At 44.4% G+C, this 27,487-nt stretch overlaps 1 protein-coding gene across 1 annotated transcript in view; it reads left to right on the forward strand.

Moving 5' to 3' along the window:
- Positions 1-27,487, forward strand: part of OXCT1 (3-oxoacid CoA-transferase 1) — a 146,215-nt gene that overhangs the window by 97,576 nt on the left and 21,152 nt on the right. Inside the window, exon 14 of the mRNA XM_030565871.1 lies at positions 11,549-11,638. Within this exon, the coding sequence (XP_030421731.1) occupies positions 11,549-11,638 (90 nt within the window). The remainder of the gene's footprint in view (positions 1-11,548; positions 11,639-27,487) is intronic.

A 27,487-nucleotide genomic window follows, 5' to 3' on the forward strand; every position in this document is an offset into this window, starting at 1 on the left:
TGTAGCTGACAAGGCTTGGAGTTGTAATAAAGATCAGAGCAATATCAAAAGTCACTTTCATTTTTTAAAAGCTGATTTTAATCTGAAACATTTGGATTGAAGTTTTCAAAAGTGACTGATGATTTTGGATGCCTCCATTTTTAGGCTCTCAACTTAAGGCACCTGAAAGGAGCCTGATTTTCAGAAAGCTGAGTGCACATTTTGAAAATCAGGCCTGTCTGTGGGGTCTCAAGTTGGGCACCCAACAGCTAAGGCACCTAAAAATGAGTCGCGCTTGGAAAAAATTGGCTTGGAATTTTAGCAATATCAGCCTAAAATATTAATGCTGTACATCGAATCCCAGATCTAACTTGGAGCAACCTCAGGAATGACAGGATGAAAGGGTTAATAATGAAATCCATCTAATGAAAAGAAAACCGGAGTACAAAAATACTGACCCTTACCGAAGATTAACTTTGCAGGGAAGCTAGGAAGAAGGTCAGTTCTAATTTAATAACATTTTATTTTAATTTGCTATCTGTAGAGGTCAGTATAACCTAGGACATTAGGAATAATGCTGTACATGAAGTAGTGATTTTTCACCCAGTCTTAAATGACATTTGTGAACAGCTTTCAGTGAGGATCCTTTTTTGAGACCAGTTGAAAATCCAGTCTTCAGTGCATTAGAAAAACAACATAGCTGTTGTGTTTGCACCTGACGCAAAGCTAACTCAAGTCAGTGGAGAGACTCCGATTTATTTCAGTGAGCTTTGGATGAGTCCTTGAGTGAGCTGATACACTAATAGTAAACAATAGAAAATCCCTCCTTTGGCTTTCCCAGTATGTTGTTGTTTCTCCGTGTTTGTCTCTTAGATCTCTTAGATCCTCTTAGATCCTAAGTGAAATGACTTATGCACATGCTTCACTTTTAAGCATGTATGTAGTCCCACTGCCTTTACCAGGACTGCTCAGATCTTTGTAGGATCATAGATTCATAGATTCTAGGGTCAGAAGGGACCAATGTGATCATCTAGTCCGACCCCCTGCACAAAGCAGGCCACAGAACCCTACCCATGCTCGAGCATGTCTACAACCACATCATATTATTAAAAACCAATCACTTTCTATAACAAACCCCTAACCTATGCCTGAGTTACTGAAGTCTTCAAATTGTGGTTTGAAGACCTCAAGCTGCAGAGAATCCACCAGCAAGTGACCCATGCCTCATGCTGCAGGGGAAGGCGAAAAACCTCCAGGGCCTCTGCCAATCTGCCCTGGAGGAAAATTCCTTCCCGACCCCAAATATGGCTATCAGCTAAACCCTGAGCATGTGGACAAGACTCACCAGCCAGCACTCAGGAAAGAATTCTCTGCAGTAACTCAGATCCCATCCCATCCAACATCCCATCACCAACCACTGGGCATACTTATCTGGTGATAATCAAAGATCAGTTGCCAAAATTAGGCTCTCCCATCATACCATCCCTTCCGTAAACTTATCAAGCTTAGTCTTAAAGCCAGATATGTCTTTTGCCCCCACTACTCCCCTTGGAAGGCTGTTCCAGAACTTCACTCCTCTAATGGTTAGAAACCTTCATCTAATTTCAAGTCTAAACTTCCTAGTGTCCAGTTTATACCCATTCGTTCTTGTATCTACATTGGTACTAAGCTTAAATAATTCCTCTCCCTCCCTAATATTAATCCCTCTGACATATTTATAAAGAGCAAGCATATCCCCCCTCAGCCTTCTTTTGGCTAGACTAAACAAGCCAAGCTCTTTGAGTCTCCTTTCATAAGGCAGGTTTTCCATTCCTCGGATCATCCTAGTAGCCCGTCTCTGAACCTGTTCCAGTTTGAATTCATCCTTCTTAAACATGGGAGACCAGAACTGCACACAATATTCCAGGTGGGGTCTCACCAGCACCTTATATAACGGTACTAACACCTCCTTATCTTTGCTAGAAATACCTCGCCTGATGCATCCTAAAACCGCATTAGCTTTTTTAACAGCCATATCACATTGGCGGCTCATAGTCATCCGGTGATCTACCAATACCCCAAGGTCCTTCTCCTCCTCTGTTGCTTCCAACTGATGCATCCCCAATCTATATCTAAAGTTCTTATTATTAATCCCTAAGTGCATGACCTTGCACTTTTCACTATTAAATTTCATCCTATTACTATTACTCCAGTTTACAAGGTCGTCCAGATCTTCCTGTATGATATCCCGGTCCTTCTCCGTGTTAGCAATACCCCCCAACTTTGTGTCATCCGCGAACTTTATTAGCACATTCCTGCTTTTTGTGCCAAGGTCGGTAATAAAAAGGTTAAATAAGATTGGTCCCATTACCGATCCTTGAGGAACTCCACTACTAACCTCCTTCCAGCCTGACAGTTCACCCTTCAGTACGCCCCGTTGTAGTCTCCCCTTTAACCAGTTCCTTATCCACCTTTCAATTCTCATATTGATCAGGAGCTTAGATTGTAAGCTTTCAGAGCAGAAACTGACTTCATTTTCAGTCAGTGTCCAAACCACTACCAGCGTACAAGAAAAGTCATAATACAGTTACTTAGGCCAGGTCTAAAATACGGACCTATGTTGGTATAGCTACATCGCTCAGGGGTGTGAAAAATCCACACCCCTGAGTGACATAGTTATACTGATCTTCACCACCACCATCTGTGAATATCAAACATTGCACATTTATTTCTTGCTTCCAAATTATACATTAAGACGCAAGACATTCTGTGAGAAGCATACTTCTTTTTTCATCATTATTGTAGGTAATGGAATGATTACCTACTGCTGCAAGTTAAGCAACTAAGTGCCATATAAACAGAAAATATTCAGGCTGATTAAGTTTACTGGATTTGTACATCTCTGAATGTTCATTGGAGCTGTGCTGCTAATTCCAAGTGCATTTTGAGCAGCTACCCCAGATTGCATGGAAACAAATTAGGCATGTAGTTGAAAATATGGTGTGGGTAGATCTGTTAACTCAAGACTGGGGAACCTGCAGTTACCTGGATTCTCATGATTATCTGAGTGCTACAGTTTCCAAGGGATGACATTATTTAAATTATAGGCAACGGCATTAACTTACTTGCAGATATCTGCTTTCTAATTGAAGCATGTAATATAGATCAGCTTTCTAGTTCCACCTGCCTCACTCCCAACAAATACACACCTGGAAATCCTGCAGAGCCCTTGTAGCACATAATTACTGCCATAAAGTGGCTACTGCAGGGTAAAAGGAAGAGTAGAGCATGTTGTGTTAACTCCATTTCTCCTACCACTGCATGTGAGGCTTTTCTGTCCTATTTTATTTTAATTTGCTCTTCTTCACACCTCATAACATAGGGGGAGTATAGGGCTCATAATCGGAGTTATGGGTGCTCTCCTAGACCTTTTTTTATTGGGGGAAATGAGAAATCTGACTTGCACAGCTTCCTACAATGAGCAGCTTTTTCAACTAAAAATATTCACTGCCTATTTCAAAGACCAGAAGATATGTCAAAAAATCCTTGATCCCTGGGTTAGTTCTAAAATGGAATGGCACTTGCAACCTTAACTGTGGAGCCATAATCACTGGGTGAGCATGGATGTTATGTATGCAGTTCTTGGAATTAATATTTAATAATCACTGCACAACGTGCACTACATTTTGGTGGGGCCATGTACAGCTAAACGGAAAGCTTAACTTGATGCTCTCTAGCCCTATCATAGTAATTTACATCTGCATAGAGTGCATGCATTTTTATGCTGCACAGCTTTAAGAGATTGGTGTAAGACAAGTACTGTAGCTCTTGAGATGCACTTTCAGTGCATTCATTTGAATTTCACTTTGTGGTTTTAATTCAGTGCCAACAGTCATTTTGAATTAGTTTTATGGAAAAATAACTTCATAAACATTGACTAACTTTCCCTTAGGCATATGTCATATTTTAAATTACTTCTCTGTTATAGAAAACAAATATTTAACATCCCCACAGTCATTTTTAAGCATACTGAATTTTAGGAAAAAGATATTTGGTGAAATTTTCAAAAGTTCATAAATTACTTAGGAGCCTAAATCCCATTTTCAGAAGTGTCTAAATCCCATTGAAAGGCTCTTTTGAAAATTATATCCATGGTCTTTTAATTCCATGTTTTGTTGTGGAAGTTCAATGGGAAACGGTGTTTAGCATTTTTGAAAATCAGACCACCTATTTAATGGCTAAATATGTATCTAGAAATTGAATTTAGACAGTTTTTTAAAAAATCTTTGCCATGTGTATATCTAATAGCAGGTATATACACAATTATTGCATTCAAGGACTTTAACTGTTTGCTTCTGCGTTATTTCTTTCACCCACTCAACTGCCACAAAGATACCATTAATGATTTCCTCGTATTCCTTGCTAATGTTCCTTCAGTTAGTCTCTCTGAGCAAAATCTAATCTAGCTGTCAGAGATGGCAATATAATTACAATAATTCTGTAATTGTGCCTTTTGAGGCCCTGTAGTCACTGAAAAAAAATGACAGAGCAAGTATATTCTAGAGCAATTCATCTTCAAGCTCTATCCAGTAAAATCTTTCCTCCACTGGAGAAATGAAAAATAAAATACTGGAAGAAGAGTGATTTTCTTTTTTGGAAGTAAGCTACTGTAAGCACAGTTTCCCTTGTGAAAAGAGTATATTCATGTGCAGTGTTACACTTGCACTATTTATATAGGCACATAATTGTTTTCTTTACAAAACATTCTGGATTCTCTGAGATCTTTTCTTTATAATTGTAATTCAGGGCTTCCCTGGGGTTTGCTGATATAGTGATTTTTTTTTTAAAACATGTGAAACAGATTATATTTTCTTATTGTTCCTTGTTGTATAATCTCTTTACATGTGCTATGCATCTCACTTGAATCCTTCACATGCACGAGTGGTGATAGCAGCCTTATGGAGGATGTAGGGGCCTCCAAGGCTAATGTAGGTTGGTGATCCATGAGTACCACTGAGGCTCACTGTGTAGACAGGCAGAGCAGAAAACTCTCCGCACAGGTTTCAAGTTCACCTTTTGAGTGCACCACAAGCCCCATTCCTTGTGGCCCTGAGCCTCCTGGCAGAGATAGCACCATAGTGGAGTTATGTTAGTCCAATCACAATTACCCTCATTCACGATTTTCTGCAAGATCTTAACAAGGAGGCTGGAAATAGCAACTGATTCCCATATCTGCCCCTCCCCTGTCCCATCCAACATGTCCCACTAGGCCAGCTGAGTCCAAACCAGGATCTCCTTCAAGTGTAGAGATAGGAAGATAGGGGAGTCATGCTGACAATACTCCTCTCCGTCTGGTTGGTTTTGTGAGGTTTTCCTTAACTCTATGCCATGAAGGCAAAGGAAGCATCTGACTCTTGGAAATTAATCAGCATTAATGTTGAGTTCCCATTTCTTTCCGCATCCTAGGCTGTTTGTTCAAGATCCTTCCAGAGAGTCACTTAAAAGGTCAACTTGAACTGCGGACACTACTAAGTAGTTAAATCAGTCTCTCTGGTTATTTGATGGCTACATGCATCAGTAGGCGGAGATAGTGTGAACATTGTGGTTTAGCCGATACAGCTTAAAAGTAACAGCATTCATAACGGCATGCAAGAGTTTCTGAAGCAACCCTTTTATTAATTAATAGAGTGAAGCATATGGTTTCTCATCACTAGTTGACGAAGGAAAGGCAGACTCATATCGATTTAATATATCCTCATAGCGTCCTGCTGACTGATGTGATAAGCAGAGGTGCTGGAACAATTTTTACATAGGGGGTGCTGAAAGCCATTAAATTAAACTGTAAACCCTGTAAATAATGGAAACCACTTCAAACCAAAACCAGGGGATGCTGCCGCATGCCCAGCACTCCTAGTTCCAGCACCTATGGTGATACTACTTACAATGTGCTTAAACCTGAGACATATGACTAGCAGTGAGCATGGACTAAGGAATTGGTCTCAGTTTCCTCTTGTGGTGTGTGTTCAGTTAAACCCTCATTTCTTGATCACACAGGGAATTATTAGAGCTGTTCCTTAATTTACTTAATAACCCCTATGCCCCAGGTCTTTCCATTGGATCCCTCTGGGGTCTTTATTTCTGTGACTAGCACAGGATTTTGCTCTGCACCATGTGGGTGTGCTTAGAAAGCCTCTTTGGGTAGGTGCAAGCCACTGTGAACCTCAGAGGGAGCAAAAAATGCAGGGCATTTTTACAGTATGCATACAGTGTCCGTGACTTGCCAAGTTATCTTTGAATTCAGCCTGAACTGCTGAAAAGGTGGCAGGAGGGAGGGAAAATTCATTCCATCCCTGTGCAGTATTTGTAGCAGTTATGCTGGTTCAAAGGAGAAGGAAAGCAACAGTAAGCCTCTTCCTACCCCAACTTTTGTAAGTATTCCTAGTTTAGGGAAGGTGCAGAGCTGATTTGAAAAACTTGCCTCCTAATCGCAACTCTGATTGATAGTGTTGTTCTTACAATGCATGGTGTTCGGGAGAATTTGAACCAGTGCACTAAAATAAATCTTTCCTCTGGATTCCCAAACAAGTTCCATTAATGTACTTAGAAGCTTACAATGCTCATTTAAAGAGAAACGGCACCCAAAAAAATACAAACCCTGACTCATTACAAGCTTGTGGGAGTGTGTGTGTGGGGGGGAGGAGTTATAATAAACTTTAGGGTGTATTTCTATCAGTTGCCAATTTTAAAATAATGTTGGTTTTTCCAAGGAGTTGACTAAAGCAGTTAGTATCTCTACTTACTGCAGGTTATTTAATTACAACATTTCTCTTAAAAGTGTTTAGTCAAGTTGCAGAGAGTGACCTATTGTACGTACTGCAGTTTATCCTATTTAAGAGAAAATTAGATAGAAATTAACACTGTAACTTCTGTTAAGTGAAACAGTGTAGTTCTGCCTCTCAACCCAATGCCTCCTTCCATGCCCACTGCTATCAGCCCTAATTAGCTTTTAGCAGAAATTTCATGTAACTGTTGGCTGCTGTTGCAGGCAGTTTCCAGGAAGAGTAAATATTTATTTTTAAGACAGGCTTCATTTTGCGCACGAGGCGCTCAAATCATTTAAGGAACAATCTGGTGTATGTTGACTGCAATTAAATCTAGCGTTGAGCTTTAAAAGTAACAGAAATCTCTTGTAAATGTGCAGTGATAGTAGGAGGTATAACTGGGGACCTAGAGCTCTGTTTTCACTTAGAACGATTTGCTCATTTGCCTTTGGTCTGAGGGCCCATTTTCAGCATAAAGGAACAAAAGTGACTTTCTGAGAAATCATGGTTTTGGGAGCCCTTAACCCTCCTTTGCACATACAGACTGGCATGATGCCATCTGACACTAGTAGGGACCACAGAGAGGAAATTCACAACCTGATTTCCCCACTCCTATTGGCAGCAACATTTTTCTGGCTCAAGCAGCGATGTTCAATTTAATAATATGAAGTTATTACCCTTGTCGAGTACACAACAGCTTCAAATAGCTGCATGATGTTTTTTCAACCAGTTTCTATTCAGCCTCTTTAGAATACAACTGCTCTTACCCTCCCCACATGACTAGTATGTGGGGAAAAGCCAACCAATAGGAGTTCTGCACATGGATGGAGGGCAGTAGAATGGTCCTTAGGCAACATACGCTTCTGAAAATGCAATTTAAACATTAAGCTGCTCAAGAGCTTGAGGTTAGCACATGCTTTTAAGTGCCTTGCTGGATCAGGCCCTTAAATTGGTGAATGAAGGGAAGAAAAGAAATCCCCAGTTGCACCATTGATAAAATAGAGCATCCCATTAGCAGCAAAGACTTGATGCAAGGGGCTCAACTTAAATTCCCTCCACATACGTGGAGGGATGCAGTATCCTCCTGCCGGGCCATAGAGGAGAATATCTTCAGCTGCAGACTTGCCATAGTGCACCATCAGCATCCTTTCTCACTGAGTCCTAGTCTACATGGCTCGCCGGATAACTAAAGGAAGCAAAACTACCCAGGGCCCCTATAAGGGGGCTTCAGCATCAGCATGGGGGCATGTTAATGACTAGGTTGGCATAATCCCTGATCGCTCAACCAGGGAAGTTTTGCAGGATTAATGAGGAAACAGTGCCACATCTTTAGCTATCCCTACACCATGCCCTAGATAAGAGTCTGTGCAAGGTTGCTGAGAAGACAATTCAGCCTCTGCAGAACTCTGTATTTCTGGGTTTCCAGGGAAAAGTTTGGGTAGTGCTCTCAATTAGTGTCCAGTGTACAAATCTGAGTGGCTGACAGAGAAGCGCTCACCCAAGGTAAATGTTGATACTCTTTTTAGGATTGCAGTTTCAAACAAATATTTTGTTATGCATCATTAAAGCAAAGTCTCCCAAGTTATTTTTTATCTTTATTTTAGAGAGGGCTCAAAATGTTTCTTATAATTACTGAAGATGCTAATCATAATCAAGTGCTAGTAAGTTATTTACATTTTGAATGGAAATCTCTTGATTTAATACAAATTCTTAATATTGCCAATGAATATATTTTAAGTGATTTAATGTAGGAAGAAAGAGCTGGGGAAGCTTTGACAGTTGGCAGTTGTTTTTTACCTTGCAAAAAAAGCAGAAAAATGCCATTTTCCATGGATATTTGTTTCTCTGTGGTAAAGAAATTTCCATTGAAGTTGCTGGCCAAATTGGTAATGGAATAAGCTTTTTTCTGAATGATCTGATACACTGTCTGCTTTATGTCATGGATCATAGTTATGCTCTGAATTGCCTTATTGACGTATGGGACAGCAGGAAATAAATGGAAAAGAGAGAATTATCAGGGAAAAATTTACATTTGAAAGTTCCCCATATGGATGTCTCTTTCCAGTTTGTTTGGCATAACACTGTTATGTTTTCCATATACAAAAAGAACATGTATTTCACTAAGGATTACTTATTTTTGATTAAAGAAAACAGCCAATCAAAGGAAGAACAGTGATAAAACCTTCATGACAGCAGTCTCTTCTCACTTCGTTAGACCCTTACTCTCAAATTGCCTGACAGTCTTACTTACAGCACACAGGTAGGCAGAGAGTGACATGCCATTTAATTTAATGATGCAGCACACAGAAAACCATAGCTAAATATACACCACAAGCATTTTATATCCAATACAGCATTTGGTACAAACTGATTATATAGGCTCATCATATGGTGAGAATAATAATCTTTTCTTCCACTCGTGTCTCAGGACAATGTAAACAGAAGCCTCTAGAGTTAGACATTTTAAAATCAGCAGCTCCAGATAACTTTCATCTAAGAGGTCTAAAAGAGCTTGTTCAGGAGCTCGCTGGAACATTAATGGTGATTTTTAAGAAATCTTGGAGCACTGAGAAAGTTCCAGAAGACTAGAAGAAAGCTAATGTGCCAATTTTTAGAAAAGGTAAAGCCTTGGTAATTATAGGCTCGTCAGCATGACATAGATCCTGGGCAAGATAATGGAGCTGCTGATATGGGACTCGATTAATAAAGAACTAAAGGAGGGTAAAGGAATTCATGCAAATCAGCATGGATTTACGGAAAAATAGATCCTGTCAAACTAATTTGATATCTTTTTTGAGATTACAAGTTTTATTAATGAAGGTAATAGTGTTGACATAATATATTAAGACTTCTGGAAGGCGTTTGACTTGGTACTGCACGACGTCTTAATTTTTAAAAGCTAGAACAATATGAAATTAACATGGCACACATTAAATGGATTAAAAACTGGCTAACTGAATGTAATTGCAAATGGAGAGTCATAATCAAGTGGGTCTGTTTCCAGTGGGGTCCTACACAAATTGGTTCTTTGCCCTGGGCTATTTAACATTTTTTGTCAATGACCTGGAAGAAAACATAACATCGTTTCTGATAAAGTTTGCAATGACACACAAATTGGGGGTGTTGTAAATAATGAAGAGAACAGGTCACTGATTCAGAGCAATCTGGATCCCTTGGTTAACTGGGCAAAAGTAAACAATGTATGTTTTAATGTGCTTAAATATAAATGTATACGTTTAGGAACAAAGAATGTAGCTGATCCTTACAGGATGAGGGACTCTATTCTGGAAAAGAGTGACTCTGAAAAAGATTAGGGAGTCACGGTGATAATCAGCTGAAAATGAATTCCCAGTGTGTTGCTCTGACCAAAAGAGCTAATGTGATCCTAGAATGCATAAACGGGAATCTTGAATAGGAGTAAAGAGGATATTTTACCTCTGTATTTGGCACTGGTGTGACCACTACTGGAATACTGTGTCCAGTTCTAGTGCCCACAATTCAAGAAGGATGTTGGTTAATTGGAGAGGGGTCAGAGAAGAGCCATGAGAATGATTAAAGGATTAGAAAACATGCCTTTTAATGATAAACTGTAGGAGCTCAATGTATTTAGCATAAGAAAGAGAAGGTTAAGGGGTGACTTGATTACATTTTGTAAGTATCTACATGGGAAACACATTTTAATAATGGGTTCTACAATCTATCAGAGAAGGTATATCATGATCCAATGGCTGGAAGGTGAAGCTAGACAAATTCAGACTGGGAATAAGGTGTAAAATTTTAATAGTGAGAGTAATTAACCATTGGAACAATTTACCGAGGGTTGTGTTTGATTCTCCATCACTGACAATTTTTAAATCAAGATTGCCTGTTTTTCTAAAAGATATGCTCTAGGAATTATTTTGGGGAAGTTGTGTGGCCTGAGTCACAGGAGATCAGACTAGATGATCACAGTGGTTTCTTCTGGCTTATGAATTTATATTACACTTTAAAAGGAATAATGCATTTCATAAAAGTAGGAAACATTGCATGGCTGAGGAACAAAGAGAAATCAATATTGATCAATATTTATTTACCTATTTCCAAAACAACATAACAAAGAGTTCTGGTGTGAAATAGAGACAGCAGCTTGAGCTGGCATGGTACTAAACTCATGGTTTTCAAATCAGTACAAGCACAGCTCTTCTTGTTGCTAATTTTTAGCCAACAAAATTTTCTTCTGCCAAAAGAAAAAGAAACTTCCAGCACGTCCCTGCGGCCCGCCACTTCCCACAGCTCTCAATGGCCAGGAAAGGTGGACCCTAGTCACTGGGAGCTGTGGGGGACTGTTCCTGGGGATGGTCAACATCATCAAAATGTTTTACAGCCTGCAATCAGCTTATCCTGATGGGCCGCAGTTGCTCACCACTGGCTTAAGTCGGTTGCTGAATTGGAGCCTATCTCCTCTGTCTTCAGTTGAGTTACACCAAAAATGACATTGACCATGTGTTCTGATTCATGATTTTCTTCCTAACCACATTAGATAGTACAGTCAATTCTTAGAATGGGGCAGCAGAATGTAACTGGCTGCATGTTTCCTTACAACATTGTTCTGTCAATGGCAATGATAACGATATATGGTGAGGAGGGGGTCATAGAAAATTGGCAAGCATGCTAGTCTTTCTGAAATGATTTCATTTCAGCGTAGCGAAATGTTTGCCTAATTATAAACTGATTCCTCTTGTAGTAAATATATCAAGGCATTTGACTCTGCTTTTCAAATTCCGTTTTAGGGTAAGATGGTGAAAGGAATGGGTGGTGCTATGGACTTGGTGTCTAGTGCACAAACCAAAGTGGTCGTCACCATGGAGCACTCAGCCAAGGTAAAGCTTTTATCTCTTCCTTCTAGATGTTCAGCTCTAAACCAATATTTTGCACTGTAACAAAAAGTTACTTTATCTTTCATGTGGAGATTCTTGAGAATGTTGCTGTTAGTTGAAATAGAAGTACTTAACAAGTGTTTAGGACACTTCTTTCTTTCTTGGGTACAAATCTTTTGACTTAAAAAATTTAGTAGTTTTAAATCACATACATTCTTGAGTGATTTTATGTAATTTTAATGTTTGTGCAAAGTGCTGGATCTACAGCAGATGCTATCGATGGTACTTGTTCTTCACCTTACAGCCGACTGGAAAAACGAAGTTTCACTGTGAGGAAAAGAAATTTGCCATTGAAATGGCTGTCCCAAATTAATAATGACAGCTCAATGAAAGAAACCTTATCTGCATGATTTCATACAGTCTGTTTTTTATTGCTGCATCAGAAATACAAAGTTAGAGACTTTCATTTTTGGTAAACAGTGAATGCTGAGACTCTAGAGTAAACAATCCAGGGGTCTAAGTGGCAACCCCTGCACTGTGGGAAACATTACAATATTGATTGGAAACTTTGAATGCATAGAAGAGTCGTATGTTGTTTTTTAACTGCTAAAATACTAAAAAAACTACCTTTTAAAATTCACAGTTGAACTAAACTTGTAGATGCTGGTAGAATATAGAAAGAAAAAACAAAAACCAAAGTATGGTAAAACAAAGGGATTTTTCCCCATCCTCTAATGTATTCTGGGAGGGTTTTCTTTATCTCCTTTGTCAGAAGCATCAGGGATGGCCAGAGACGGGGCGTTGAACGGTCTGGGCCAAGGTTCTGAGGTGGCATTGAGCATTCTCTCACTCAGGTGCCTTCCTGGCTAGTTCTTTTCAAATGCTAACTGATCATCATATGCACAGTCAGAAAATAATTTTTCCCAAATTAGATTGGCAGTGACCTTGGTTTTTCACCTTCCTTTGCAGTGGGTGAGTCCATGTCACTTGCCAGGACTGTCTGGGTATATCTCGCGTAATCATTTCCCTTCCATTGCAGAGGCCTTGAGCACTGGTGCACTATGGTCCCTCCTATTATCTGTCAATGTCACATTATTGTCTAGTCTTCTGTGGATTCTAATACTATGGTCTAATTTCTGTTGTTGGATTTAGTACGCAGATGCTGGGTGGTGGTGGGGGGGACGGAGATCAGATTAGATGATCTGATGGACCCTTCAGGCATTAAACTCTATGACAAAATAACAATGGTAGTTTTAATGAAAACCAAAAAGGCACTGGAAAATGGTTTATCGAATCTTTCACTGGTTCATATGTGATGAAAGACAGTAGTAAATGAAAACCACCATCACCACATAGCAGTTCAGGGGTCTATGTGAAATGAATTGGTGCCCTCACTTCATCACTAGGGGTTGTTCCTCAGAAGATGGTTGAAGTAGATTGCTGAAGCATTGTGGGGGAAGTTTACAGCCATTGCCCATGTTGCCTCTGTTCTTTGCATAAAGGATAGTTGACAATCTGGCACCTCAAGCACTAATTAAAAGAAAAATAAATTGTATCAAACCCTGCAAACTTTACAGCGTTATTATATGAATTCTAAAGGCATTATAGTATAAAATAAGCAGCTGAATGGTGGACCAGCATTCACGTCACACTCCCCGTCCGTACACAGCCTTGGCTGGGGAAGCTAATGATCCAACCAGTGGACCAAATTTGGCGATGAATCCTGGTGCTGTGCCACCTGAGGCACGTTGCACATGTGCTAAGATGATTATCTCTATTCAAGTCACAGGGGATAAAGGCCAAATCTTCTGCTAGTATAAATTGGTGCTCCTCCCTTGAAGTCAATAGAGCTGTGTAAATTTGGGCCAAACTCTCCCAGTTGCCTTTACCTGTGAACACTTCACATATGACAGTTCTGTGCTGGGAGTGTTTGTAATATTGAATGTTACGTTAGTAGCATGTGTGATGGGTTCCCCCAAGGGTGCCACCTGGAATTGGGTATCACTGAGCCCCCGACCCACCAACCTGTGCTCCCTCTCACATTGTACTGCTGTGACAAACTGTAAAGACCTCCAGCCTGCACTTTCACCAGCATTCATACAGGTAGGGACACACTCAGCTTCCGTTACATGCAGGCTCTCTAACCACCAGTTTCCAGGCCTGTGACCCCAGAGCAGTGTCCTGCACTGGTCAGATCTGGCCAGTATATGGGTTTAATACCCGGACTGCCTCTCCCTCAATGTGAAGAGAACATACACACTTGTGGTGATCAAACAGAGATTTTCCCCAAGCACTCCAGTCAAAGCTCACTGATTTAGATTAGATTAAAACAAAAACAAGTTTATTAACTGCAAAAGATAGATTTTAAGTGCTTATAAGGGATAGCAAACAGCTCAAAGCAGATTATCTAGCAAATAAACCCAGCAAATAAACAAAAAATACAAACAAAGCTTAATATACTAAATAGATTGGATATGAATTAGCAGATTCTCACCATAAGAGATGATACAAGCAAGCTGCAGATTCTTAAGGGCAAGCTGCATTTGCTTTCCAGCTTGGAATCCCCAAGTGTTACATACACAGGCTAGAAATCCCTGTAGCCTGCGTCCAACACTTCCCCCAGTTCAGTCTTTGTTCCTCAGATGTTTCCAGGCGTCTTCTTGTGTAGGAAGTGCAGAACCCCAGATGATATCACTCCTTGCTTTATGTAGCTTTTATATATGGCGGGAACCCTTTGTTCCAAAGCTTGGTTTCCAGAGCAGTCTACTGAAAAATGATGACATCCCAAGATGGAGTCCAACATCATGTGTCCTGTTCACATGTCCTTGTAGAGTCATAGCAGCTATTACTTACAGGCTGTCTGTAGCATTCTCAGGCCTTGGCTACACTGGCCCTTTACAGCGCTGCAACTTTCTCACTCAGGGGTGTGAAAAAAATACCCCCCTGAGTGCTGCAAGATACAGCGCTGTAAAGCGTCAGTGTAAACAGCGCCACAGCGCTGGGAGTGCGGCTCCCAGCGCAGCAAGCTAAACCCCATGAGGAGGTGGAGTACGTGCAGTGCTGGGAGAGCTCTCTGCCAGCACTAGCACTGAGATGGCAGCGCTTTGAAGTTTCAAGTGTAGCCATACCCTCAGAAAGGCTCACTAAGTGGGAGATCAGCTTCTCTTAAGGACTATTGTTCTTTCTAATGGCTATTACCCTTTACAACTAGCTATTTAGACTGAGGGTATGGCTACATTTGGAATTTCGGCAGCGCTTTCAAGTGTGAGTGTAGTCAGAGCGGCAGCGCTGGGAGAGAGCTCTCCCAGCGCTGCATGTAAACCACATCCCTTACGGGTGTAGCGTGCAGCGCTGGGAGCCACGCTCCCAGCGCTGCTGCCCTGATTACACTGACGCTTTACAGCGCTGTATCTTGCAGCACTCGGGGGTGTTTTTTCACACCCCAGTTGCAGCGCTGTAAAGTGTGAGTGTAGCCAAGCCCTGAAAGCATCTCCTCTAGTGGGCATTACCCAGGTGTAGCTACATTTGAAGAAAAGATACATAGTATTTATAACTTCAGATACAAAAAGGATACATGCATGCAAATAGGATAATTATATTCAGCAAATTATAACCTTTCAATAACATCTCACGTGACCCGTCTTGCATAAAATGCATCATAATTATGCTATAACCATATCGTAATAATATCACTATGAAGAATATGTGATGCAGTGTCACAGCATGTATTTAGGGGATTAATTAAGCTTATATTAATTTACCAAATCCAAAGTTTCTTCTTGCATTTTTAATGGATTGTCTATTCATTTATATATTTTGCTAGGGAAGATTTCTAAAATAATAGATTCCTGGCACTCATATTAAGGTGTTGCTTTTTCTCACTGTACCAGCAAAACAGGCTTAATACAGAAATTACCCATGTGAGTTCTTTCACTTTGTAAACTAACGAAAAGTACGTTGCATAAGATAGTAATCTTGCATATTAAAGTACTTCATATCAATTTTGTTCTAAAATAACTGTCATCTTAGAAATGTTGTTTTATGGGGGGCAAAAAAGATGATTTTGTACATACTGCATGGAGCCAGTGAAGAGGCTCAGTGTTTGAAATCTGTAAACTTGCTAATGAGTGCTATATATGAGACCACCTAATTGGTATTTTACCGGACCCCATGATTATGCTAATGTCACATTTAAGTGTCTGGTACATACTTTGAAGAGAATTGTGGTGCATAAATATCAAGAAAATGAAATAAAATAAGCACTGGTAGTTTTGAAAACGATATTTATAGTGCAAAAGAAGAGTTCAGCTTCACAGTGAAAATTATATCAAGTATCAGCAAACAGAAATCTTGTTTTATCTTAGAAAGTGTTATAAATGTTTTATACTGTGCTGCACTGCTTTGCAATAGACCATTAATAGAGAAGGGTCATACTCAGACTTGGTTTGGTACTTGCCTTCATGAATTTCCTTGTGATACTTTAAGGCTGCCTGAGAAAACTTCTCTTTACACTCTCAGTTGATGTCAATGAGACGGCTCATGCATTTAAATTGAAAACAGTTGCGGGTACAGATCTGAGTGGAGCACTCAGAAACTTGCAGAATCAAACCCTTAGATTATAAACTCTTCAGAACAGGGACAGTCTCTTACTATGTGTTTATATGTTGCTTAGGATAATGGGGTATCAGTCTTGGCTGGGCCTTGGGGGAACTACCATAACACTATTACTGTTAATAAGCAAAAAGATTTTTTAAAGTCTAAATACAGAAGCAAAACATTCTTCCCTTGAGAGGACTCTAGAGTCCAATGCCCCTCTCACCGATCATTCCTATCAGGGTGTGTTTTGAAAAAGACTTACAGACCACACACTCTGCACAGATATGGCCCTACCAGAGGCAAAAAAGGCACTTACTCTGTCCCTCATTCAATGGAATTGCTGTATCGCAGAATGGGCGGGTTTTTAAACCTCAAGATTTTCATTCCGCCATAGACCTGATAGCCCCAGATTCTGAGGCAGCTAAGTAACAAAAGTCTAACTCGATCTACATTATTAGTATTATGTTGCCTGTGGGCTAGCAACAAATGCGTGTGTTTGGAAAAATTAGGAAAAACTAAGTACAGTAACCTCACTAACAACTATGTAGCAATAGAGAGACTACCGGAGCAGGGAGAACACTGAAGTTGTTCTGTCTCACTGCCATGCAGGGCTGGCTCCAGGCACCAGCATTCCAAGCTGGTGCTTGGGGCGGCATTCTGTAAGGGGCGGCAGTCCCTGTTTTGCCTCCAAGCAGCACGCCAAATTGCCGCTGCAGAGGGCGGGGGCAATCCATGTGCCCTTAGGGCGGCAGGCGCGTTTCCGCGGTGAGGGCAATTTGGTGGCAGCTTCTATGTTTAGCTGCCCAGGGTGGCTTCAGCTAAACATAGAAGCTGCCGCTGAATTGCCGCCACCGCGGAAACGCGCCTGCTGGCCTAAAGGCACATGGACTGCCCCCGCTGTCCGTGATGGCAATTCAGCGCCCTGCTTGGGGTAGTGAAAACTGTAGAGCCGGCCCTGCTGCCATGGACAGTAAGACGGAACTGAGTGGCAGCTGGGATCGCTCCTTCCTCAGAAACAGGAATACACAAAGGCATGCAAGATGCATGCATGGCCCCAGTGGACACTACTGGTAAAGATTCTGCTTTCCAGTGCATGCACACCAGGAGTGGGCTCCACATGTACAGATACTTAAAGAAGAATCCTCTTAGGGAAGTAGACCAGATAATCTAATTAGTCTTTTTTTCTTCTTAAATCTCTGTTTCTACAACTATAGCCAACCTTTTGTATCTCTGGGATAGCAGAAACCAAAACTTAGTTATGGTCTCGTCTATGTTTTTATTATACAAAGGATTTGTTAGGGATTTTGTAACTAGGTCTATAAAAATCAGGAATGCCCTAGAGAATTTGTATAGCAGTAAATAGGAAAGTTAAGTAAATGTAATGTTTTTTTTAAAAAAAAAAAAGCAAAAAAAACCCTCCTGCATTCAGGGATTACTTTTCAGCCATGTATAATGGTTCAACAAGATTTCTATATTTTTAAATAGAAGTTTCATGTTTTATCTGAAACAGTGAACTTAAGATGCAAACTTTCAAAAAACAGCCCTACATTGACTGAATAATGTGTTTGTGCATGTGCAAATATATAACCAAAGTGCAGAAATGCATTTGCATGAGCAAAAATCCCGTGTGTGCAAATACCCATTTGCATGTGCACATGCATATTCTTCAGTCTCAACTTTTATACGAATGTGCAGATACTGGCCCTGAACTCTCATACCTAACCTCCAGAAGTCAGGACAGTCAGCTCAGGCTGACATTGCATACACAACTCATCCATGTTTATATGTTTAAAATAGTATAAGCAAGATCTCTTTTTGTAAAATTCTTGGGACTGATATACTGCTTTAGCCAATGGGAGTGCTGAAATCTGAGGAGAATGAAAACACAAGAATTGTGCTATTATGAATTGTGGGGTTTTATTTATTCATTCTTAGATGCATGCAGCGCTGATCTTATGGATCAGCAACGTAGGTGACCGCCCAGGGCGCCATAGTCACAGGGTGCACTATGGTCAAGAAGTTGCAGAAGGGCAATGAGCTCCTAAGTAATGATTATTAGTAAAGCCCACTCAGGAGGCAGGGACAGGGGATAAAGGAGGCTGTGGTGTTATACCAATATAATAAAATCAGCAGGATTTTATTAAGAGGGATAAGACAAAAATGCCACTTTTTTTGTAAATATAATAATAAAGCAAAAGATAAAAGTAAACAACGTTGTTTACTTATTTCTATTACTACTTATTTTTTATATATATATACACACACACACACACACACACACACACACACACACAATTATTCATTCAGGTTCTGTATAGGTGTTATAGTTACCATCCTAGAAGTTGCTCATACCAAGTTACTGGCCAGGTATCTTGGTTATGAGGATGGAGCAGAGTCTGTGTCAGATGCACCTGATGCTCCTGGAGGTTGGCAGCAGAACAAGGGACTCGAAATCCTTAGTTTTTAGAATCCATTTTAATAGGAATTAATTCCTATGTTAGTCTATGGGAACCATTTCATCCTGCTGTTGTTGGCTCAGTTAGCAGATGGCACATTCCTGGTGGCTCCACACTGTCTAAAGTGGCAAATTCCTTCCAGGTGTTTGGGGTGAATCCCAGTTTACCCTCCGGGGGTTGTCTGGTGGTCCACTTGACACATTTTTCGGCCGATGGATCCTTTCCAGGCTGGCACCTCCCTAACCATTCACCTACATCAAACATTCATCAACATACATTCCATATCTTAACCATATTTTAATTTACTGTCTCCACCACTTTTGGGGTGTGTGTTAATTCCTATGAGATTCCCAGCCCTGTAATCACAGAGGGTGGGAGTCTGTTTGTTTACATTATATCAATTACAGCTTAAGGCTAGCATAGTCTTTACTTCAAGAACAAAGTCAATTAACTTGTTTGTAAGTTTTACATAGTAATAGAGTATCCTTCACAGGACTGATACAATCGGTGTTTTCTGCAGACAGGAGCCCACAAGCCCCAACAGAAGAACTAAAAGACCTCTACACTTGGTGAAATTAGGGGGATCACTGTCACTTGATGGAATCATTGTTAGTACCTTCTTTAATATTCCTACATAATCTCCCTTTTGACACTAAGATATGTATGTAATTGTTAGTGTCACTTTCTTTTTAACCTGTTTAAGAGAAGGTACTGTGAGGCAACATGCGTTTGTGATTTCAATTTAGCGTACATTTTTTTTATTTGAAAACACGCCACACATACCAATTATACAAATACAATTTAATATCAAGACTACTATTAAGGGGTGTAGCATTACTGATAGGATGCCAGTGGTAGTCGGGGACCATCCAGAGAATATATTATACCAGTGGTAGACTGTAATTTGTTTCTCTGAGGTGGCAATTCGTAACATGTCCCCATTGGCATGTATAATATGAATAGTCCGATTTTCTACTTGGTTATCTGTCTGTTTTAAAAATTGATCACTTCTTTGCTTTTAATTAGGCTATCAGTAAGGTCTTATCATCTAATTTCAAGGTCAATCGAGAAGTCAACCAGCTCAGCTGTTAGTGTTAGCTGGGACTTTTTTGGCCGTGGTAAACAGTAAGTGTGATTTTTAGTAAAAACAGTACTGACATTCATCTACTGTGGGGCTGCTAACACTCTGCCCCTTGATCTATGATCATTACAGTAGCTGTTGTCATGGTAGGGCACAAGTGATCTGTTGCAAACAGACCAAACAATTATAACCAGGTGAATATAACTAAAACCATTACAATTGACTAAACACGAGGTAGAACCTAAACACAAATCCAAACAATTATACTTATAATAATTGGGAATACAATAAAACATAACCATTACAGTAATTGGATACATTGACACATAAGATGAGGCCCAAGTTTGATGCTGCAATAGCCTTCAAACAATAAAAGTTACTGAGGTCAGGACCTCCTTAAGCACACACAACAAATAAAATTTTGTAGGAGGACCACAGTTTCATGCAAGGTTAAGCTGATTTGGACTTAAACTAACATTTAATTGCTAAAATGTTGCAGAATTCCCTATTTTTAACAGTGGTACTTGAGAAGTTTTGGGGGACCTGAAAGATGGGGCCCTGCAATTATGGGCCAAGGTCGTACAGGTTATGAGGGCCCAAGAACTACCCTTTAGGGCTTGGGGAAGTAGAACCAGAGTGCATAGAGGAAAGTGTGGAATTAACAATACAAGCAAACGTAAACCTGATGCACTGGGGACCAAAGTCTTTTGGACACACGTGGTTGATAAGTTGGATGGACATGAGGGAAGTGGAGAGAGAAAAAGACATTTGCCCTGTCTAGTGTAGTATTTTTTTTTCTGGACCCAATGCTAGCACAGGACACCACTAGAGACAGACACAGAACATGCAACATGGAACATGCAACACAGACTTTGTCGCAACACTATAACCATGGTATTTTATAACTCTTCAGCTGGTACTAGCTCTCCTGATGTTCTGGTTTTAGAGCCTGAAAGATAGAAGCTTAGAAATAAATTAGCACAGTGCTTCCACATGGCAGACCCTGCTTAATCTCTGCCACAGTGTGTTTGGTACTTGAGGCTGCACAAATGCTAATTAAATGGTGCAAAAAAAATTTTTCATTTTAAAATTCCCAACCACTTTGCCATGGCCTGGAGGTCTGAGGCAGACGCAGGCGCTGTCGTTACTGTTGCATTGGCATTCTGGCCTTGGGAGGAGAAATCTACCCAAATATCCCCCTTTCCAATCTCCAGAGGGGTCCCAAAAGTCTGCCCCTTCTGGGGGTTTAAATGTTTCTTTTTCTGATGTTACTGCTGTTGTAAGATTTGAGAGTGCTGTTTAACTCTTTGTACCCAACCTTAATGGCACTTAACAGAGTTTGGGTACTACATACATTTTTATTTCTCTGCTTTTGCAGCAGAGGTTTGTAAATCTTGGTGCAGTTTTTTATTTTTGCATTTAGCCAATTGAATGAATACCTTATTACAGGTTTCCCATAGAAGCCAAACTGTGGCTGCTTCCTTTTTCATTGGAGTTGAGGGTTTATATATCAATAAGTACCTAGCCAATTTGTTTGTTTGTTTTTTAAGGATATCTTTAGACAGTGTTTTTTTTTAAAACATTTTTCCCAACAGTTGTGAACAACAACCAACCACAACAAAACCAAATTGATAAATATTAAGCACTATAACCCCTAATTCCTAAAAGAGCAGCTTACAATGGTTGTTCCACATATTTTCTTCCCACGTTTCCTGGGGTTCCCAAGCTTCTTTTTCCCAATGTGCCATTACTTTCCAATTTTCTACCCCTTTTTGCAATTGGGATAGTTGTTCTTTTAGAGATATTTTCTTCTCTTTACAGGCTGCGAGGCGGAGGTAGCTGTCATTACAAACCTCCCACAGCAGCCAGATCCCTGCAGCATCTCTTTTTGCTGCATTTGGGGGTTTACAAATGAGGATATATTGGGCCAATCTATCCTCTAGATCCGAAATAAAGCAAGCATCTGCGAGGGCTTGTTCAGTCCAAGGACTGTGCCCATATCTCTGAAGGATTTGTTTAAAGGGTGTTGGTTTGGTTTTTTTTTTACAAAAAGTGAGGTTGGAGCTCCTTCAAACTGCATTCCTCCCTCTGAGGCCTGGTCTACACTATGCGTTTAAACCGATTTTAGCAGCGTTAAACCGATTTAACGCTGTACCCGTCCACACTACGAAGCCCTTTATATCGATATAAAGGGCTCTTTAAATCGGTTTCTGTACTCCTCCCCAACGAGAGGAGTAGCCCTAAAATTGGTATTACCATATCGGATTAGGGTTAGTTTGGCCGCAAATTGATGGTATTGGCCTCCAGGCAGTATCCCACAGTGCACCATTGTGAGCGCTCTGGACAGCAATCCGAACTCGGATGCAGTGGCCAGGTAAACAGGAAAAGTCCCGCGAACTTTTGAATTTCATTTCCTGTTTGCCCAGTGTGGAGCTCTGATCAGCACAGGCGGCGATGCAGTCCCAAATCCAAAAAGAGCTCCAGCATGGACCGTACGGGAGATACTGGTTCTTCTTCGAGTGATTGCTCACATCCATTCCAGTTAGGTGTGCGCGCCGCGCGTGCACGTTCGTCGGAAACTTTTTACCCTAGCAACTCCAGTGGGCCGGCAGGTCGCCCCCTGGAGTGGCGCCGCCATGGCGCCCAATATATATCCCTGCCGGCCCGCCCGCTCCTCAGTTCCTTCTTACCGCCGTGTCGGTCGTTGGAACTGTGGAGCGCGGCATAGCTGTCCTCCACGTCCCTAGCTCTCCTAGTTTCTATCGCTTGTTTATCGCTTATCTCTAGTTCTATATAGTTGTTAATTAGTATTGTTAAGTAGATAGTTTAGTAAATAGCTGTTAAGTAGTTTCTTGCCGGGGGCTTAGCCCTTCCCGGCACCGGGCGCCAGGCTCATGCCTGTTTCGCCAGGCTTCAAGCAGTGTGCGGCCTGCAAGAAGCCCATGCCTACCAGCGATCCCCACGAAGCGTGCCTGAAGTGCCTCGGGGAATCGCACAGATCTGACAAGTGCCGCATCTGTAAGGCTTTTAAGCCGAGGACAAAAAAGGAGAGGGATCAGAGGCTCCGAACTCTCCTAATGGAGGCGGCACTTGACCCGTCGACTTCGCAGACCGTGGTTTCGGCACCGGCACCGGATCGCTCCGGCACCGAGAAGACTCCTCGGCACCGACCTTCTCCGGCACCGGAATCAGTGCCTAGGCCGTCGAAGTCTAATACTCCGGCCAGGCAGACCCGGCTTGAACGCCCGGCCTCGACATCGGCCGCGGCGCCGCCGGCACCGTCAGCACCGTTGACTCCGGGCCCGGCGGGTCTGTTGAGTCCGGTGCCGCCGAGCTCCCCCATGAGATCTGGGGTTGAGATAATGGTCCCATCCACACCGGAGACCTTCGCCTCGGCTCGGGACCTTATTGCCCTGACGGAGCCTACTCGGCTGCCACCCCCCGGTTCCTCCGGTGCGGGTCACGTCCAGAGGCAAGCCCATGATGTCGGCACCGCCCACGGACAGTCGTTCGCCATCCAGGCCCCGACGTCTTGGGCGCTCCAGATCCCGACGCCGCTCGCAGTCCCGGCACCGCTCCCCTCAGCGGTACCGGTCGCACTCGCGGCACCGGTCGGCATCGAGACGGTCGCGGTCAGGCTCCAGTCGACACCGGCACCGCGACTCCAGGAGCAGGTCCCGACGCTACTCGCCGCACCGGTCGACCTCCCGGCACCGAGCTGGTGGCAGGTCCCGGTCCCGATCTCGCTCGACCTCCCGGCACCGAGCTGGTGGCAGGTCCCGGTCCCGGTCGATCTCCCGGCACCGAGCTGGTAGTAGGTCCCGGCACCGAAGCGGCGCCCGGCACCGTGACAGATCCCGGTCCCGAAGCAGCGCCCGGCACCGTGACAGATCCCGGTCCCGAAGCAGCGCCCGGCACCGTGACAGATCCCGGTCCCGAAGCAGCGCCCGGCACCGTGACAGATCCCGGTCCCGGTCCCGGCACCGTTATGACTCCCGGCACCGGTCCCCGGCACCGAGACGATCCTCCGTGCCGGCCCGCGCAGACCCGTACCATCCAGGGTCGGCCCCGCCGTGGCCCTCCAGGCAGCCGTCCGTGTCCTCCCAGACGGACAGCGGCTATGCGCTGGGCACCGACCGGCAGGCGGCGCTGTTTGCTGATCCGCCGCTGCAGGACCAAGGCCCCCCACAGTGGGGATTCTGGACACCCTGGGCGTACCATCAGGCCCAGGGCCCCCAGCAGCTCCCTGCTAGGCCGGCGACTGCGGAGCGTAGGGCCCCTGAAGCCTCTTTGTCTCGCCCCCCTCCCTCCCCGGAAGGGGACGAAGGGTCCAAACAGCAGGACTCCGCTGCGGCTCCGGAGACAGAGGCGAGGGCTGAGGAAGACCCTCAGTTGGACACTGTTGTGCCTGGGGTCTCATCATCCTCCTCCCCGGATGAGGCGGTGGCGGGTACCTCCTCCAACAGTCCCCCCCCGCTGGATCTCAGGGCGCACCAGGACCTCCTCAGGCGATTGGCTCAAAACCTGAGTCTGCAGGCAGAGGAGGTCTCGGAGATAGAGGACCCAATTGTTACCATCCTCTCTTCCGATGCTCCCACCAGGGTCGCCCTGCCGTTTATACGGACCATTCAGGCCAATGCCAATACTATCTGGCAGTCCCCGGCCTCCATCCCTCCGACAGCGAAAGGAGTCGAGAGGAAGTACATGGCCCCTTCTAAGGGGTACGAATATTTACATGTTCACCCGACTCCCGGTTCACTGGTAGTGCAATCGGTGAACGATAGGGAGCGTCACGGCCAGGAGGCTCCGGCCCCCAAATCCAGAGAAGCCAGGCGGATGGACCTCCTTGGCCGTAAGGTGTATTCGGCTGGGGCGCTGCAGCTCAGGGTCTCTAACCAACAGGCCCTGCTGAGCAGATACGCCTTTAACTCCTGGGTGGCAGTGGACAAATTTAAGGAGCTGCTGCCACAGGATGCTCGCCAAGAGTTCACGGCCATCTTGGACGAAGGCAAGAAGGTCGCGCGCACGGCCTTGCAAGCCTCCTTGGACGCTGCGGACTCGGCTGCCCGTACCCTCGCGTCAGGAGTTACGATGCGTCGCATCTCCTGGCTGCAGGTTTCCGGCCTTCCGCCAGAGCTCCAGCACACGATACAGGACCTTTCTTTCGAAGGCCGGGGTCTGTTTTCCGATAAGACAGACCCCAGACTTAAGAGTTTAAAGGACAACCGGGTCATTGCGCGGTCCCTCGGGATGCACACCCCCGTGACACAGCGTAGACCCTTTAGGCCGCAGCAACAGCAGCACCGTCGGCCGTTTTCCCAGTTCCGCCAGCGGCAGGACCCTTACAGGCGCCGCGGCAGGAACGGGAGGCGCAGGCAGTCGGGGAACCAAGGGGGGCAGAACCAAGGCTCCTCAAAACCCCCGCCTGGTCCTAAGCCTTCATTTTGAAGGTGCGCTCGAGGGCGCAGTAACAGTTTCCCCTACGGATCCTTCCCCTCCGTTTTCCAACCGCCTTTTGTTTTTCCTCCCGGCGTGGTCCCAAATAACATCGGACCGCTGGGTCTTGAGCGTGGTGCAGACGGGGTACCGCCTGCAGTTTGTTTCGTTCCCTCCTTCCCGCCCTCCTTCCTCGTCCCTCTTCAGGGACCCCTCTCACGAGCAATTCCTTCGGCAGGAGGTGCGGACGCTCCTCAGCAAAGGAGCTATAGAGGCGGTTCCCGAAAACGAGAAAGGCAAGGGGTTTTATTCCCGCTATTTTCTGATCCCCAAGGCCAAGGGGGGCCTCAGGCCTATCCTCGACCTGCGAGAACTCAACAAATACCTCGTGAAGTTGAAGTTCCGCATGGTATCCCTGGGGACCATTATTCCATCCCTGGATCCGGGAGACTGGTACGCCGCCCTCGACATGCAGGACGCGTATTTCCACGTTGCCATTTGGCCACGCCACAGACGCTTCCTCCGCTTCGTTGTGGGGGCTCGTCATTATCAATTTGCGGTCCTCCCGTTTGGCCTGTCCACGGCCCCGAGGGTGTTTACAAAATGCATGGCAGTTGTCGTGGCGCATCTTCGGCGCAACCGTGTCCACGTGTTCCCTTATCTGGACGATTGGTTGATTCGGGGCACGTCGGAACAGCAGGTGTACAGCCATGTCCGCGTGATCACCGGCATGTTTGCGAGTCTGGGCCTCTTGATAAACACAGACAAGTCCACCCTGAGGCCCACTCAGAAGGTGGAATTTATCGGGGCCGTCCTGGACGCCACTGTGGGCAGGGCCTCGCTGCCTCGGCAGCGGTTCCAGACCATGGCGGCGATCGTTCAACGCTTGCGGTCAGCCCCGTTGACGTCAGTGAGGACATGTCTAACCCTGTTAGGCCACATGGCGGCGTGCACTTTTGTGACCGACTACGCTCGGCTCCGCATGAGGCCTCTCCAGCTGTGGCTTATCAGTCATTACAGACCAAGGCAACCGCTAGACATGTTAATCACAGTCCCCCAGAAGGTCTTAGATTCCCTCGGCTGGTGGGTGGACCAGTCCGTATTGTGTGCGGGTCTTCCCTTTCACCCGTCTCAGCCCTCGGTATCCCTGACAACGGATGCCTCAGATCTAGGCTGGGGGGCCCACCTAGGGACCCTGCGGACGCAGGGCCTATGGTCCCAGGAGGAGGTGGGGCTACATATCAACATGAGGGAGTTGAGAGCGGTCCGCCTTGCTTGCCAAACGTTTTGTCATCAGCTTCAGGGTCGTTGTGTAGCCGTGTTCACGGACAACACGACGACCATGTATTATATCAACAAGCAGGGCGGCACCAGGTCCTCCTCCCTGTGCCTCGAGGCGATACGACTCTGGGACTTTTGCGTAGCCCACTCCATTCACCTCAGGGCTTCCTTCCTTCCCGGAGTACGGAACACGCTGGCGGATCGATTGAGCAGATCCTTCCTGTCACACGAGTGGTCCCTTCGACCGGACGTCGCTCTCTCCATTTTCCGGAGGTGGGGTTATCCCCGGGTGGACCTCTTTGCGTCCAAGGGGAACAGGAAGTGCCAAGCGTTCTGCTCCTTTCAGGGCAGGGAGCCGGGGTCGATAGCGGATGCCTTCCTCATCCAGTGGTCGACCCACCTGTACTATGCGTTTCCTCCGTTCCCTCTGGTTCACAAGGTCCTCCTGAAGGTGCGCAGAGACAGGGCTCGTGTGATCATGGTGGCCCCGGCATGGCCCAGACAGCACTGGTACACCATGCTGCTAGACTTGGCCGTAGCCGACCCAGTTCCCCTGCCCCTTCATCCGGACCTGATTACCCAGGACCACGGGTCCCTCTGTCACCCAGACCTGCAGTCGCTGCACCTAGCGGCGTGGCTCCTGCGTGGCTAACTGGTTCCGAGCTGCGCTGCTCCACGCCTGTGAGAGAGGTGCTCTTGAGCAGCAGGAAACCATCCACAAGAGCCACATATTCGGCAAAATGGAAACGCTTCTCCTGTTGGTGCGTAGAGAGAAATCTCCGCCCTATGGAAGTTTCGGTATCCGAAATCTTAGATTATGTTTGGTCCCTCAAAGAACATGGTCTGGCCTTATCGTCGTTGCGAGTCCATCTGGCAGCTATCTCCACCTTTCACCCGGGTGCGGACGGTCGCTCCGTTTTTTCTCACCCGACGGTGTCGAGATTCCTTAAGGGGCTGGAACGGTTATTCCCTAACGTCCGTCCCCCTGCTCCAACCTGGGAT

The sequence above is a fragment of the Gopherus evgoodei genome, chromosome 6 (genome assembly GCF_007399415.2).
Source record: "Gopherus evgoodei ecotype Sinaloan lineage chromosome 6, rGopEvg1_v1.p, whole genome shotgun sequence".
Taxonomy (NCBI): domain Eukaryota; kingdom Metazoa; phylum Chordata; order Testudines; family Testudinidae; genus Gopherus; species Gopherus evgoodei.